Source organism: Lolium perenne, chromosome 3, assembly GCF_019359855.2.
Source record: "Lolium perenne isolate Kyuss_39 chromosome 3, Kyuss_2.0, whole genome shotgun sequence".
Classification (NCBI taxonomy): Eukaryota; Viridiplantae; Streptophyta; class Magnoliopsida; order Poales; family Poaceae; genus Lolium; species Lolium perenne.
This window is the reverse complement of record NC_067246.2, coordinates 337,451,337-337,466,320: the sequence shown is the minus strand read 5'-3', so window position 1 is coordinate 337,466,320 and position 14,984 is coordinate 337,451,337. Positions and strand designations below refer to the sequence as shown.

The window sequence follows — 14,984 nt, the reverse complement described above, 5'->3', positions numbered from 1 at the left end:
GGATTATGTCCAAAGTGCTAAAAAACTGGCAGATCCTTTCACAAAAGGACTATCAAGAAACATGATAGACCTTGCATCGAGGGAGATGGGTTTGAGACCCACCTGAGTTGCCGAGGGGGTAACCCAACCTATGTGATCGGAAATTCCGTGAACTAGGATCTAGGAAAACAAACCGGAGTAACTGAGTTGAGAGAAAATTTAATACTCCCACTCCGCTGCAGATGCAATTCTCTCATAGCTACTATAAGGCAGGTTGACAATGTCTTAATGTGTTCTGAGCGGCTCTTGATGAGCGAAGACGCTGTCCTACAGGGCGATCTTTTGAAGAACACACCTATATGAGTGACACTACTGGTCATAGTATGGGAGATTTGGGTGAATCTCTAGTAAGCTCATGAAGGGCCGAGGAGTATGACTTATAAGCTCCACCCGAGAGGAAGGCTAAGGTAGCCTAGTACCGTGTCGGCATTGAGCGAAACTTGCTGCACAAAGACTGACAATTCAAGGCATAATCCATTGTTCAGTTGTAGTCAAGTGTAGCACCTTGCCTAGGTGGAAGTTCAACTTAACAGTCTCCACTGAAGTGCAGGTATATTAAACAGTGAATGGAACTAATGTGTCATCTGATGTGCATATGAGATCTGGTGGGGGATTGTTGAATGTTGATGGACTGCAGCCCAATAAGGCAGCCCATGTAGTCTACAATTCCTGAAATCTCAAGGCCCATCACGTTGGCAGCTTGGGACAGCCTTGGGGGACAAAGTTTAGTCCCACATTGCTAGTTGGGAGAGAGTTGGAGTGGTATATAAGGGCTGATGTTCTAGTCATTCCAAGTGAGTGAGAATAGAAGAAGCCCTCGCGCACTCCTCCTCCTCCGCCCGCCCCGCCTCGGCTCGGCACGGCACGGCACGCACGTCGCGTTTCGTGACTCGAGTTCGAGTTCGAGACACACTCAAGGAAGCCTAAATTTTTGCTTGGTGCACCAACTGAGTTGGATACGTGTCGACATGCATGTGCATGCTCGCCACGTGTCCCTGGCTTCCTATGCGTGTCAACATGGTCGGGGCGGCTCTCCTCCCAGGCTATACAAGGAGACCGATCAGATCTGGAAAACAGTGCTCTTAGATCTCTCTCGCGAAGTTCCTTTTGATGTACTACTCTCTAGTCTTCCCCATCCCGGCGACTGCATGCACAGCCGTCCGGGAGAGCAGGCCTCTGAAACCTCGTCCGTTGAGATCCTGCACCGGGAGACGGGCGATAAGGTTTTTGGGGAGCGTCTCGGCGCGACTGCTCGCTGCTGTTCGTGGTCTTCATCGACGGTTCGGCTGCTTCATCGATAGATCCGATGACACCATGGGCGACATCAACAACTCCCATGGTGGTGGTGGTGCTGGTGCGACCTTCCCGGTCGCGATGTACGTGTTTTTCCTCTTCTACCTTGCACTGCTACTTGTTCCATGTTCAGATCTGATGCATGTGCTTAGTCTGATGTGTGTGGTTAAGTATGCTTGCGCATTTGTAATCTTGCTTTCGGTAATTAAACTCACACGGAAATTGCCTAATAATCCAACACTATGATCATTTTTCGTTACAAATGCATGCATAATTTAGAATTATGTGCCAAAGAATACAATTTAGCATTTCCTCACAAACATAATCTCGAGAAAAGTCTAGCCCTAATCTAATTTATCTACCCTATAAAGGCACAATGGTACGAGTAAAACTGCACAACACAACTTTTTCGGAACACAATCATGCACGGTTTGCTTATGCCTAGTTTAAAAAAAAAACGCACAACAACAAAAAATTGGAACAAAGAACAATTTTCTCGTAAGTCAAGAGCAGATGCACAGAAACTACAGAAAGATTGAGTAAGTTTGATGCCAGATGGAACCAAAGCATAAGCATTAAAATTCTGCTCTGTTTTTTTTCCTTTGCAATCATTAAGTTTGATGCCAGATGGAACCAAAGCACACATGTCTTGCTACCAGAACTGAATAAGAATCTCATATGGAGATAGAAAAGACATATAGAAATTGCCGGTCCGTGGTCCAACCAAAAGAAGAATCAATAAGTAGTTAAGCAGCACAAATAACTGAAAGAAGAAACAAACCACAACAGTGTCATGCATCAAGGCGTGAACTAACTGAAGGATGAAACTAACTACAAAAGCTTCAGTACTACTGCTCCCATCTGCAAAAGCTTCCTTGAACCAAGAGGTCAACAGGTTCGCTGTCATAATAGTCCAAATAAATATGAGTAGTGCCAATATGATCGCACATATCAAACTTTTGAACTTGGCAGTCCACGACTACAGAGAGTCGAAATATCTTGTAATCTTACAGCCAAAGTTAGTATGGCGAGCAACACAAACGATGCATCAAGACGATGAGCCAATCACATTCACGAAGAGAACTTGCTGGGCACAACCCACATAGGTGTCAGCATAGTGAAACAAGATGTGAACATAAATATGCTTGTATTTGATGCATGTCCCTTCAGCGGCTCACCCAACTCAACTGCAGTCCAATTTTTTCGATTGTTAGTATAGTAGTATAAGCAATTGCTCTTTCCTCCCCATCTCTCTGGGTTCATGCAACAGAATGGCCGGCTTCTCTCGTCACTGCCAAGGAAGATCGCCCTATTCTGCAAAATGTCAACCTTCACCCAAGTTGCAGGTTCAGTTGATAGGTCAAGGCGGAATGCTTCAAAGGTTTGCCCTGTTCTTACATAAGATGATCCCTGACAGCCAACCAAGAGAAGCATGTCAGTGCACGCCACCAACCATGCGATGCCAAGACGCCTCCTGATGACACGCTCTTCAAAAGAAACTGATATTTCTTGTATGTGAATCAGGGGTGACAAGTGCACCGTGAAGATATTGCGCTCAGCATCCATGCCAAAGACCTTGCCTTCGAAAACCACGATCTGGGTGAGCCTTCCATTGGGAAGAGAACGTCCTGACCAAGAGCGATCACCGACATGCCAAAATAAATTGTGATTATCAGTCGAGACAATGAGATGTGAGTCGGGTGATGCTAGAGGGGCTGTCAGGGCGCCATAGTAGATATGAGTCGCTTGGTTGACTGGTAATTGTGGAGGTGAAACAGTAACACCTGTGAACACATCAACAAGGAGACATGATGTTTTGCTAGACAAAATGAGATGACCATAAGAAGAACCCCTGAAACAGAACTCATCCAGTGGACTCAGTGGGGTATTTATCTGAGCAAAAAGGGGAATCTGACAGCAACAGTAGGTGTCTTCGTTCATTATATCAGTGACATGACATAGGCGAGGTACAAAGCTGTTGCTAATAGGGTAAGGACAAGGAGAGCACCAAGGGATATCGGGTTGTAAGAGAAGAGGTGGGAAGAGTGTCGAAAATGTTTGTTTGGAAGGGTACGAGGAAAAGGCAGCACGCCAAGAGCGGGAGGTAGAAGAGAAGGCATGAAGGTCAGGGAAGGAGCACAACAGAGCAACGATTGAGTGAAGCAGGCCATCAGGGAGATCTGCCCAACCTTGAAGCTCATACATTGCATGGACCACGGACAGGTTGACCTGCAGCAAGTTATGAATCAAAAGACGCACAATACGAGAATGCACTAGAACTAAAAGGGAAAGATTGGCCGATATAAAAAATGCCTTGTACTAACTCCGTCGCATGAAATGTGTCGTAACTTGTCTAAATTTGGTTCAAGGGACGGAGGGACTACATGTATGGTTCATGATATATACTAGTTTAGCTATGACAGAGAACAAACTAAACTAGTAGAAAGTTACTAGTGATACAACATACCATCAAGACATTGGTACGATGAGATTTTTTTATGGATTATGCTGGTTCTGATATGGAATCGATAATCAGACATCGACGGTTTATCTAAAATTCCTCCAGCTTCCACCCTGCAGTCTAAACTCTAATCTAACTATCCCGTCCTAAGCACATCGCGAATTACTTCAAAGAGATGGTGATCCCGTCAGACGAAACGAAAATAAATAAAAAGCCATATATACATGCTACATTTACATCACATTGAAAGTCCATACCAGTTGCTGTATTATTACGTTAGAAATACTAAAATGCTGCAAAACCAAACTCCCTCTATCCCAAAACAGGATGTATATAGTTTTTGGTCAAGGTCAAACTTTTTAAAATTGGGCCAACTATATAGCAAAATGTATTGACATTTATTATCTCAAATCAGAGTTTTTAGAACAATTATGAAATATATCTTCATATGGTGTGCATTTGATATTATATATAGATGTATATAATTTTTTCTATATAGTTGGTCAAACTTTAAATTTGCTGACTTTGACCAAAAACTATATGCATCCTATTTTGGGATAGAGGGAGTACGTGTTAGTCCCATTGGGTTTCAGAAACCACCGATATAAAAGAAAAAATGGCTCGTGCTTGTACTGTTTCTGATATGTACGGAGTACTAGCCTCGCTGTGAGCACAGGAACAAACTAAGCTAGTACAAAGTTACCAGTGATGCAACATTTTCCAGAAAAACATCGAATATGATGGGAATTTTTACGGACTACGCTGGTTCTAATACTGCGTCGATAATTGGACACCAATGGTCCGACAGTATATCTAAAAATGCATCCAGCCTCCACCCTGCAGTCTAAAGTCTAATTTACTGTTCCGTCATGAACAAATTACTTCAATCTTGTCGGAAGAAACGGGAGAAATCCCATATATGCAGGCTACAGCAATGATTTCCATCCTACTTGAATGTCATAGTGATACTAGTTATTCTTCTATTATCACGTGAGAAATACTAAAACATTGCAGAACCATACGGATTAATCCCTTGGGTTTCAGATCAACAACAGTCACCGACCCTAGTACACGATAATCCCATATATACAGGCTGAAGAGCTGAAGTCCTCCATCCAGACCTAAAAGTGTATCATGGTTGGGTTCCATGCTTCAAGTCCTAGTTCTAGGGTTCTTGCGTCAGATTATCCAACCAGGTTACTTAATCAGAGGGAGGGGCGGGAAGGTGGTCGGATCATCCTAGGGAGCGGACGTACCTCGACTGAAGTGGATGGAGAAGCGATGTCGACGATGTCGACGCGGCGGCGGAGGCGATCTCCTCCTCCTCCGGCGCCGCCCATGATTCCGCTTGTGTCTTGTAAATGGAGCGAGTGGGCAAATCCTATACATCGCCCGTTAGCGGCGAGGAATACGCCCCGCCCATTAACGGGGCGACTTGGGCCGCGGCCCATTAGCGTGGGTTTTCTGTTTACGCGCGGTTTTTTTCTTTTTAAGGTTCTTCGATTTGGTTAGTTTTCTTCGGTTTTCGTTTTTTATTTTTCTGCTTTTTCTGTTTCTTATTTTTCTAATTGATTAAGAAAACAAATTCGAATTTTTTAAATATAAATATTTCTATTTTTTTGAACAAGTACGCTCCCCCGTCATGTGGTGCAGGATCTGCCCATTCGGCCGCTTGTGGTTCTCGTTAGTGTGTGGGGCCGCTTGTAACATTGTTCTAACAAAAACTAGGAGGATATGATCAAACCATGAATAACAAGCACCAAAACGCAAAATAGTTTTTGGTAAACACAGCCATGGAGACCACCACTTTCTGGTCCAACCAACAGCTGACCTGTGGCCGGTTCAGGAGTCTGTGAGCTCCATTACAGATTATCAGGTCTCGTATCATGGTTTGGACTCTTTTTTTTCGAGAGTACGCCTCTGGAAGAACTGGAGAAGACTGGCATCTCCAGAACCGAAATCAAACTGCACCAGCAGCATCTCTAGCCTGTCGTGTAGCAAAAGCATTCTCATACATTGACTTACGGCTACCAGACTGGTGCTGCTGGGCAAGGCAGCACTGCATTCCTCACCATACACGTTTTTGTCAAACTTTTTACAGCCATACCAGCAACATACTCAAGGTCTTCCTTCTTCAGATTTTCAAGATAGATTTGATCAGCTTTAGTTCCAGTGACAGCACATAAAGCTGTTTAGTACAACCACATCCGAGTTGCAACACACTGAGGATTACCGAGCAATAGATTATGTTGCCTAAAATTGGGCCTAGAATATGTTAAGTAAAGAAAGTGTATGAGCATATTTAAGAGCAGTTTGATTTTTTCCCCCTAGGTTCAGCACATCCTGGATTGGGCTGACCCAACTATACATATAAAATCCTCAATTACTAAATACGGGCTTCTACGGGCTTCAGTCTGACCAGTGGCTGATATTACAGAGCATCAACAACACATGGCACTACTACTACAAGTGAGGCAATCAAATGGCTGGAGTAAGCATGACCTCTTCACGAAGCAATGCCTGCAACAGAATCTAACCCATGAATCCGGTGAGACCAAGTTTGTCTGCGACATTGTACATCACGAGATCATTCCACACTGGCCCGAACAACCGCTCGCCTCCGATGATGAAAGTCGTGGCCCATGTGAGGAGAACCGCAGCAAAGATGGTGAAGCCAATTGCAGATTTAACAACATCTGCAAGGGATTGATGAGAATTTGTTACGAGATGCAAATGGCATGAATGCCGCAAGACAATGTTCAACCGTGTCAGTGGTAAAACTTGTCTAGGAAATCAAGTGCAAGTGCAGATAAAGGAAGTATGGACATGCTATGTGAGAACCTCAGCATGAAAGAAGTTCAAGTAATTTCTTTTACCACACATATGACAGCAACCGATCTCAAAACAGACAGGATGAAAGAAAAAGGTGTAACTCATCTCTAAAAGGAATATATATCGAGATGAAGTCTAATGACGAACTACTAGCATCAGGGAATATGCTAGTTACAAACTGACTCGGAGATGGAGTCATCCACACCTCCAACAAACAAGAACTTATTTTATTCAATTTCTGAAAAGCAGCTCAAAAAATTTCATGTCATGCCCTGATTAACTACATGGCCATAATAAATAATAGCATTGCAAAGATAAAATGAATAAAATAGTTATTTCTTAGATTCATTAATATGTGTATGACTGTAGAAGAACATAGTGTTATTTCAAGAAATCCTTCATATATGAACATTAGTACATCTATATATCAATGTAAATGCAGCTAACTATATGTGTGTACATGTCACTGCCGTTCTGGACTTCCCCTGAATCTGTTCAGCTATTCATCTCGAATTTACTGTACACTTTCTAGATTTTCAGTAATATCAGTTGAGGAGGAAGCTAGTCGAACTTAAATTTAAAAAAGAACACCTCTACTGTGACAGAAGTATTCTCGCCCACGGCATCCCACTTGATCACTTTGACATATAGTTTCCTATATCCGCTCATAAAATTGATAGTGTTTCACTCACTAGCTTAGAAACCATAGGAGCTCTTATTCCCAAGTTTGTTAAGAATGAGACTCACTGGATTCAGGCTTCCACCGTTCTAGCTTCTCTTCATAGTTTACTAGAATGTATCAAGCATGTTTATCCGGAGCACGATACTTTACATAAATTGCTACGATTGCAAGTCGAAAAAGAACTGGGCATGAAAGTGAAAGTAGAAAGAGAAAGGAGCGTGATTTGTTTCAAGAATTGGATGCCCGTGTTAAGGAAATCTAGCACTGGGAACTGGGCCTATTTATCACCTAACCACCTGAACTGGGAATCCCGTACCCAACTCTCTACTTTGTTTTTGGCAATGAAAGTAATTGAATCAATCATCTGTAAAACAAGATAAAGAACTAAAGTTGGGGCTATGAATTAGGACTAAAGTATCAGTATCTGAATCGGACAGGCATTCTTCTCCTTACTAGGACCGAAATCCAGTTATAAGTTATAAATTGTAGAATTCAGCTACATTTCTAAAGGAGCCAGGAAGCGGGAATATGAATTATAAGAAGATACACAAAAGGGATTCAGCTACATTTCTAAAGGAGCCAGGAAGTGGGCAGGGTGGCTTTTACATGGGGAGCCAATTCATATTTGTTTTCATTTGCGTGGAACTGGATTCAATACCAGCTGCCGCACGCACAGGGAAAAGGAATATGAATTGACTCTCGGTTTAAAGCCATCCCACTCGCTTCCTGGTTCCATTAGAAAAGTAGGGGAATCCTACAAGTTATAAATTATTACCAGGTTTCAGTCCTAGAGAGAAGAGTGTCAGTTCAGTTCAAATACTCTTACTTTAGTCTTATTTCGTAGGCCCCAGCTTCAGTTCTTATTCTCGTATGAATTCAATAACTTTCATTTGCTTCTAGCAGTGATACTTTATTGGATTCCCAAAGGGGCAATCGCAGAATTATGAGATACACAAAAGCATAGAGAAAGCTCTCTTTCCATGCATAGATATTAGATTATTCTGTTATGCTTGCCTATGTACAAAAGCAAATTAGAGTTGGGTACACAAAAGAGTCAAGATAAAGATATAATGGAAGTTTCCCTGAATTAAAAAGTGATAAAATTTGATCTCAAGAATGGCGAGTTGTTCCACTACTTCTTCTGGTCTTTGTTACTTCCAGACCAACTACACTCCAGTTATTCTGGGATAATTTCGTTTCCAGAAAGACCAGGCAGTTTGCAATGTGCACTGTAGTTCGAAACTGCCAATGAACTATAAACGTCCACTACCATCAGATTTATACACCACCCGCCTACATAACAGAACCAGAAACAAATAAGACACATCGAACAATTGTTCATCTGAAAGAAGGCCGAAGGAAGAACTTGTAGGGTTCTTGCTGTGGATAACTCAGCGCCTTGAGATCAATGTTAACTAACTCCATTGGCTGAAGACATCCTAGTTCGTGCTCCTTAAACCTGGCTGGTCCATACGATTGAACTGAAATTTACTAACCTACTGCCGCTAACAACCAATTCTCCACCAGAGAACCCTCCGGTTTGACCACACAGTGTTCCCAGTTCCGACTCATACAAAGAGCACCCAATTATCCATATCACTAGAACTACAGTACTGTTTAATCCTCAAAAAATAACTAACGGGCTAAGCAGCACCAGAGACCTCATTACTGCAGCACAATCTCACAGAGAATTCGGTAATCTCAGCAACCAGACATTCTAGGTAATTCATCAAGGATGCTAGTTCGATAGCAACAAAGGTCGATTCCAACCAAATAGACGGATGCAGAGATATAGTAAAAACTAGATGAGATCTCCTACTCCCACACGAGAACGGGCGAGACGGGGAAGAGGATCGGGTTAGCTTACAGGGGCGGATGGGGGCGAAGGCGGCGGGCGAGGAGGCCTTGGGGGAGCGGAGGACGGGCCAGAAGTAGCAGCAGTTGATGGCCCAGAGGAAGGGGAGGCACGCGAAGCCCCAGAGGAAGAAGCGCCGCGCGTGGCCCTCCGCGTCCTCCAGCGGCATCCCCAGGGGCCCGTCCACCGTCGCCCAGATCGCCGGCGGCGGAGGGGGCGCGCGGCGCGGGGCGGCCGCAAAGGAGGAAGGCGGGCGCCGGCCGCCGGCCGCCGGAGCGCGGGGCCGGGGGAGCAGCCCGGACTCCTCGTCGACTCGGGGCGCTCCTGCTGCAACCCTCGCCTCCATGACTCCGTTTCTGACTTTCTGTGTTTCTTCCGGGTTTTACTTTTCTTGACGTTGTTGGGTTGCACCCCTCTTAAAATCCACACCCGAAGGTGTTTACCCTAGGGACATGTAAATGCCAACATTTAAATTGAAAATTTCTTTAAGTAGTTTATTACAGGACTTACGCTTATCCCTATTCATTAGAAAGTAGAATACCTAAGCTTTCTAATAACACATATTTTTTACTAAATATGTTGAATTATCATCTCAAATGTACAACCTAAAAATACGCGTAAGTCCAATGAATTGGGACGGAGGGAGTACAGTAGCTCCTCAGCTTCTGCTGCATCACTAATTTGATAGGGCATATCAGCAGCCTGACCGCAAATCACAAACCAAACATATTCTTTTTTATGGGCTCGTGGACAAAAAAGGGGCAAAACTTGGTGATTATCTTTTTGGGTGAGAGTTTGCCCAACGGCTCAATGTAAATATATTTTTTCAAAATATATATTAGTAATAAAATGTAATTTACATAGGGCTATTTTTTAAAAAAAATGTAAAATAAAATCGATAAAACCCTAGCTAACTAGGGTTCGCGCCGTGGCCACCTATTCATCATCACTGAGGTCAATGAAGACTGGTAGCTCCCATATGGCCAGGGCCAGTACGATGCGCCAAAGGAGGTCCAGCTGCTAGCGCCTTTGCAGTCGCAGGTGGCGGCGGCATAGGAACTGGCGTGGAGGCGGTGCTGAGCGCGCCTGGCTGTACGAAGGAGTGCATGGAGCCGTCACTGACTACGCCAGCGGGGATTCCCGTAGCTGGACAGCGAGGCCATCCCACTTGGTGAGCTCGTCGAGCTCGCTCCAGGCCTTGGCCAGCTTGATGGCCTCCTCCTTGCTCGGGTCGGGAGGTTGAAGACCAGCGTTAACGACAAGAGCATCGGGAGATTCATCGTTGCTGTCGAAGTGGTTATCATCACCGTGAACACCTTGTCCTTTTCTCATTGGTGGCCACCGCCGTATTTACTACTCAGGCAGGCCACGTCGCCAGTTACCCCGAGTGGCAGCGTGGGTCAAACCCTCACCCAGCGTGTATGATGGGTCCTCCCGTAGATTGCGCAGAAGGATGAAATGGTGACGATGGTTCTCGTCGCATCGTGGTTCTTCCCTCGTGCGACAAGGGCACCAACGGGTCATAGTCCACAGGGACATACCACCTATACCTCTCCTTACGGCGGTGCCTTCAGCTTGACGATCGAGCTTCGTGATTGTTCATTCCTGAAACAACCACGACTTCCCCATGGCGACTCTGCTCTGAGTTATGTGTAACTGGACGAGGGGCAATGGCGATGGCGTGGGGGCGGCCACACCCCTTAATAAGCACAGGAGTGCCCTTGCCATCAATGTCTGGCACGGAAGGCTAAGCGAGAAGCAGTCGATGCCAGTTGTGTCTCGGGAAGCATGGAGAGGACGCGCGCACGAAGCGTGTTGTGTCTTCCATGGCTCAGTCATGGGCCCAAATTTGAGCTCCAAATGGCTCTAAGGGCATCTCCAGCAGTCCGATCCATTTCGGACACTTGATGTGTCTTTTTTGGTTCGTTTAGGTTGATCCACGGACACTAAAATGGATGTCCAACCACCTTTGCCCATATGGGTAGGGGACAGCCTAGCGCCCGACGCATTTGGTAACTTCAAAAAATGCATTCACAATATTCACTTAATGTTTTCAAGTTATTTTTTCTTAGAATCATGAGTCCGGCCTAATTTAATCATTTTTCTTTCTGCATGTGAATACACACAGTTGAGTGCCACGAGCGGCTGAGACAATCCAGTGGTTGTAATATTTTCTGTACAACTGAGTAGGATTTTTCCATGCATTATGTTAAACTTTTTTTTTCGAACTTTGCATTATGTTAAACTAATAAGGAAAAATTGAAGGACCCATCGCAACGAACAAACATTTTACTAGTACTAGTAGTGTTCAGAAAGATCTTGCCTTACCTATTGAGATGCATTGTTGTGAACTTCAACATTGCACTATAATTTCAAATTTTAAACTAATGAGAATTTACATCGTTATGAAAAAATATGACATCTAACGTATGGGTTTATAATCAACAATCTAGGACTTGGCAAATAATGTCATCTGCCTCCCGTCAGTTGAGAAGCAGAAACGAACGTGTGGAATGACGGCTTGAAGGTTGCAATAATCTCCATCTTTAGGGGAAGACTTGGCAGTGGGGACTCGAACTGCAGCATGTTCACCGCCTGCTTAATTGATGGTCTCATGTTACGGTCAGGATGTGCGCACCAGAGGCCGACGGTGATGACACACTCCATCTCACGGTCATCGAACTGTTTATTGAGACGCACATCGGCGACTTCTAGGGTCCTTCCACATTCCCATGAATCCCAAACCCACTGCACAAGATGGATTACGTCCCCGGCTTCTTCCCGAGACACCGCGGGCCGCCTGCCACAGGCGATCTCTAGGAGGACAACACCAAAGCTGTAGATATCGGATTCGACACTTGTCCTCCCGGTGACCACACACTCGGGGTCCATGTAGCCCATAGTTCCGGCAAGACCTGTAGTGTACGGTCCTTGTCCGTGGTTCACGAGTCTTGCCAAGCCAAAGTCGCCAAGCTTGGTGTTGAACGGTGCATCTAGCATTATATTGCTCGGTTTGATGTCCCGATGCAGAACACATTGCTCCCATTCCTGATGCAGGTAGACGAGGGCCGAGCCTAGTCCGAGAATAACCTCATACCTACATGGAAAATTAATAGGAACCACTTGTAAGAATAAGATTGAAAGCATATATAAGAGTTAATTTGTATAAATACAAATCTAAGATATCCTTTTATAGACAGAGCTAGTACTAATTTGGATGGAGGGGATATGAATGAATGCTTAAATAAATACCTCACTTTCCACGGCAGTATGTTTTCAGAATGGTACAGATGAGTGTCAAGACTTCCGTTGGGCATGAGGTCATAGACAAGGAGCAGCTCTCCGCCGCCATGACACCAGCCGATGAGCTGCACGAGGTTCCGGTGCCGAAGCCGGCTTATGATCCTCACCTCAGAGACGTACTCCTTCTTCCCCTGCTTGGAGCCCTTGGACACTCTCTTGACAGCAACCTCAAGTTTTGATTCCCCGAGGAATCCTCTATACACGGATCCGAAGCCACCTTCCCCGAGCTTCCTGTCGTCGGAGAAGTTATCGGTTGCAAGGGACAGCTCCCTGGACCGAAACCGCCTTGGCCCGGTCCCTTTCTCGAAGTCGTCTTCCAGGGCCAGCTCGTCATCCGAGAGCGTATCGTCGACATGGATCTTAGCCTGGTTTCTCCATTGCCGCACGAGGAGCAAGGTCACGAAGAAGATCACGATGAAGGACGCCGACCCGACGTACAGCTTGATCGCAAGCCCTGGTTAATTTAGGATTAGGTCGGTGGATCAATTTTTCATTACGTAGGAGATGCGAGAGCCAGCCTCCTCCCGATTATGCAGCAAGCGACATGACCAGAGCATGGAATCAGTTGGAAGCTCTGGTTAAAATAGCCGGCTATAGCCGATAGCCGCGATTTTTTTTGAAGCTATGAAAGGCTATAGCCGGGCTATAGCGGGCTATAGCCATATAGCGGATTTGCTAAATAATGAAAAAAAAATTGGGCATCATATAGTCATATATATATCAATAATTCACAAATTAATAACATAATAACTTCTTCACATAGGAGATACACATAATAGTTCACACATAGTTAAATACGTAGTTTTGTCCAAATATTACAATATCATTACGTATTTTAGGACATAGTTATGCCCATAATTACATAACTAGAGCTTGGTGGCTATTTCGCCAAGCAAATGGGCCGATCGACTGAAATTTTTGATCCAAAATTTTGGGCCCATTGAGCGGGAAGTTAGCGGAAGGCTAAATTAAGGGTAAATAGCCTTAGCCGGGCTATTAGCGGCTATTTCTGTTATAGCCTCTAAAGCCTCTAGCTATAGCCGCAGGCCTCGCGGAAGCCAGGCTATAGCCGGCTATTTTAAACAGAGGTTGGAAGAAGACTTACTTCCTGGCGTTGGAGACGACGTGGACGCAGGCACAGCCGGGGGCGGCAGGGCCAGAGTTGCCTGCGCCGGCGGCGGGGTGATATCGATCGCGCCGAGCTGGTACCTCAGGTAGCAGCTGTATCCCTTGATGCTCCCTGCGGTCCTGTTCGAGAAAAAGGTCGGCACATACGGGTAGTAGCAGCCGGAGATGCACCGGTTGCACTCGCTGGGCGCCAGGTCCCGCGTGCACTGCGCCAGCCCACTGATCACGTCCGTGCCCAGCACCGCGTCCCTGTATGGCAGGCTGTAGTTGTAGAACCGCTCTGGCCTGTCGCCGGCCTTCTCCATGAGCTCCTCCATCAGCTGCGACCTCACGGGGCTCATGGCTTCCACGTCCGTGGTGTTGGGAGACGACGACATTATCATTTCGTCGGCGGCGTCGGCACCGTAGGTGAAGTCGGTTGAAGCGAAGAAGCGCGTGTCCGAGTAGTGGAGCAGGCACGCGTCGTAGTTGGCGCTCGCGTTCCGGCTGCCCCGGCACAGCGTCACCGTCCTCTCCGGCGCCGCGGCTAGGCAGTCCAGACACTCGGTGGCGTTGCGGTCGGCGTAGCACATGATGAGGCCGAACACCTGGTCGCCGCCCGTCCCGACGGTGCTGGTGTTGAACCAGCTCGATCTTGCGGCGGATTCCGAGAGGCTGTGGAGGAGCTCCTCGAGGTTCTTCTTGAACTGGCTGCCGTCGGTGTAGTTGCCGGTTGTCGAGCAGAACGGCAGCCGGCCGCCGTGACAAACTTCCGCGCCGCAGAGCAAGGCAACGACGGCGGAGAGAAAGAGAAGTACAAGGTGGGAAGCCATGCAATGATGCAAGGACTTTGGCGCTGATCGAGTACTCTTGTTTGGTTAGCTAAGGCACGATGATGTGCTCTTGTTTGGTTACTACTTACAACTGATCTCTACCCAGAGAATGATGAGTGAGTATGCAGTTCACTTCTCTATAGGTTCATTTAATTTAATTAGTAACACATCAACAGGCTAATATATATATATGGATGTCGTTTTCATATAGTCCACACACTACAAGGAGAGCGGCAGTTAGGTTCTTCAAAAACTTCTAGTTTACTAAGTCAACAAACAGTGATTTAGAATGTTGCACGTGTCATGAACTGTGTGTTATGTACAACGGATGCATTTCATTTGGACTTCCAAATGTCTATTATTTGGAGGATGTAATGCGGGCCGGCCTACTTTTAGGTTTTGACAAAGTCTACCTTTTCAGGAAAATACAAAATTGGCACGGCATGGTTCCAGCTTAGCGAGCAACCCGTGTTTCATTGTCGGATCCAATTTGAGAGTGTGCAAGGCCAGCATCTGTAAATGAAGCATCGGCTGCAGGCATGCACTCTTCTTTAGGTAAAGAAAATATATTAATATCGC

General features: G+C 45.6%; 3 protein-coding genes across 3 annotated transcripts; all 3 read right to left on the bottom strand.

The window, feature by feature from the left end:
• Positions 1 to 2,101: 2,101 nt before the first annotated feature.
• LOC127338947 (uncharacterized) lies at positions 2,102 to 5,144 on the bottom strand. The gene is made up of 2 exons (XM_051364882.2): positions 5,050 to 5,144; positions 2,102 to 3,561 (listed from the first exon to the last, which is right to left on the bottom strand). Exons 1-2 carry the CDS (start codon positions 5,131 to 5,133, stop codon positions 2,404 to 2,406), a joined length of 1,242 nt encoding a protein of 413 aa, XP_051220842.1. The 5' UTR covers positions 5,134 to 5,144; the 3' UTR covers positions 2,102 to 2,403.
• Positions 5,145 to 6,066: 922 nt separating this feature from the next.
• On the bottom strand, positions 6,067 to 9,556 carry LOC127345942 (probable gamma-secretase subunit PEN-2). Its single transcript, XM_051372483.2, has 2 exons — positions 9,175 to 9,556; positions 6,067 to 6,489 (listed from the first exon to the last, which is right to left on the bottom strand). Exons 1-2 carry the CDS (start codon positions 9,506 to 9,508, stop codon positions 6,326 to 6,328), a joined length of 498 nt encoding a protein of 165 aa, XP_051228443.1. The 5' UTR covers positions 9,509 to 9,556; the 3' UTR covers positions 6,067 to 6,325.
• Positions 9,557 to 11,550: 1,994 nt separating this feature from the next.
• On the bottom strand, positions 11,551 to 14,457 carry LOC127338946 (L-type lectin-domain containing receptor kinase IX.1-like). The gene is made up of 3 exons (XM_071827698.1): positions 13,571 to 14,457; positions 12,415 to 12,919; positions 11,551 to 12,259 (listed from the first exon to the last, which is right to left on the bottom strand). Exons 1-3 carry the CDS (start codon positions 14,403 to 14,405, stop codon positions 11,632 to 11,634), a joined length of 1,968 nt encoding a protein of 655 aa, XP_071683799.1. The 5' UTR covers positions 14,406 to 14,457; the 3' UTR covers positions 11,551 to 11,631.
• Positions 14,458 to 14,984: the final 527 nt, after the last annotated feature.

What these genes read in the sequence shown, in the direction of transcription:
- LOC127338947 (XM_051364882.2), bottom strand. Translation starts at nt 5,133, where the DNA reads ATGGGCGGCGCCGGAGGAGGAGGAGATCGCCTCCGCCGCCGCGTCGAC. An exon ending in CTCCATCCACTTCAGTCGAG is followed by an intron (nt 3,562 to 5,049) that starts GTACGTCCGCTC and finishes AACTTGCTGCAG; the next exon opens with GTCAACCTGTCCGTGGTCCA.
- LOC127345942 (XM_051372483.2), bottom strand. Translation starts at nt 9,508, where the DNA reads ATGGAGGCGAGGGTTGCAGCAGGAGCGCCCCGAGTCGACGAGGAGTCC. An exon ending in CTTCGCCCCCATCCGCCCCT is followed by an intron (nt 6,490 to 9,174) that starts GTAAGCTAACCC and finishes AATCCCTTGCAG; the next exon opens with ATGTTGTTAAATCTGCAATT.
- LOC127338946 (XM_071827698.1), bottom strand. Translation starts at nt 14,405, where the DNA reads ATGGCTTCCCACCTTGTACTTCTCTTTCTCTCCGCCGTCGTTGCCTTG. An exon ending in GTCGTCTCCAACGCCAGGAA is followed by an intron (nt 12,920 to 13,570) that starts GTAAGTCTTCTT and finishes TAAATTAACCAG; the next exon opens with GGCTTGCGATCAAGCTGTAC. An exon ending in ATACTGCCGTGGAAAGTGAG is followed by an intron (nt 12,260 to 12,414) that starts GTATTTATTTAA and finishes TTTTCCATGTAG; the next exon opens with GTATGAGGTTATTCTCGGAC.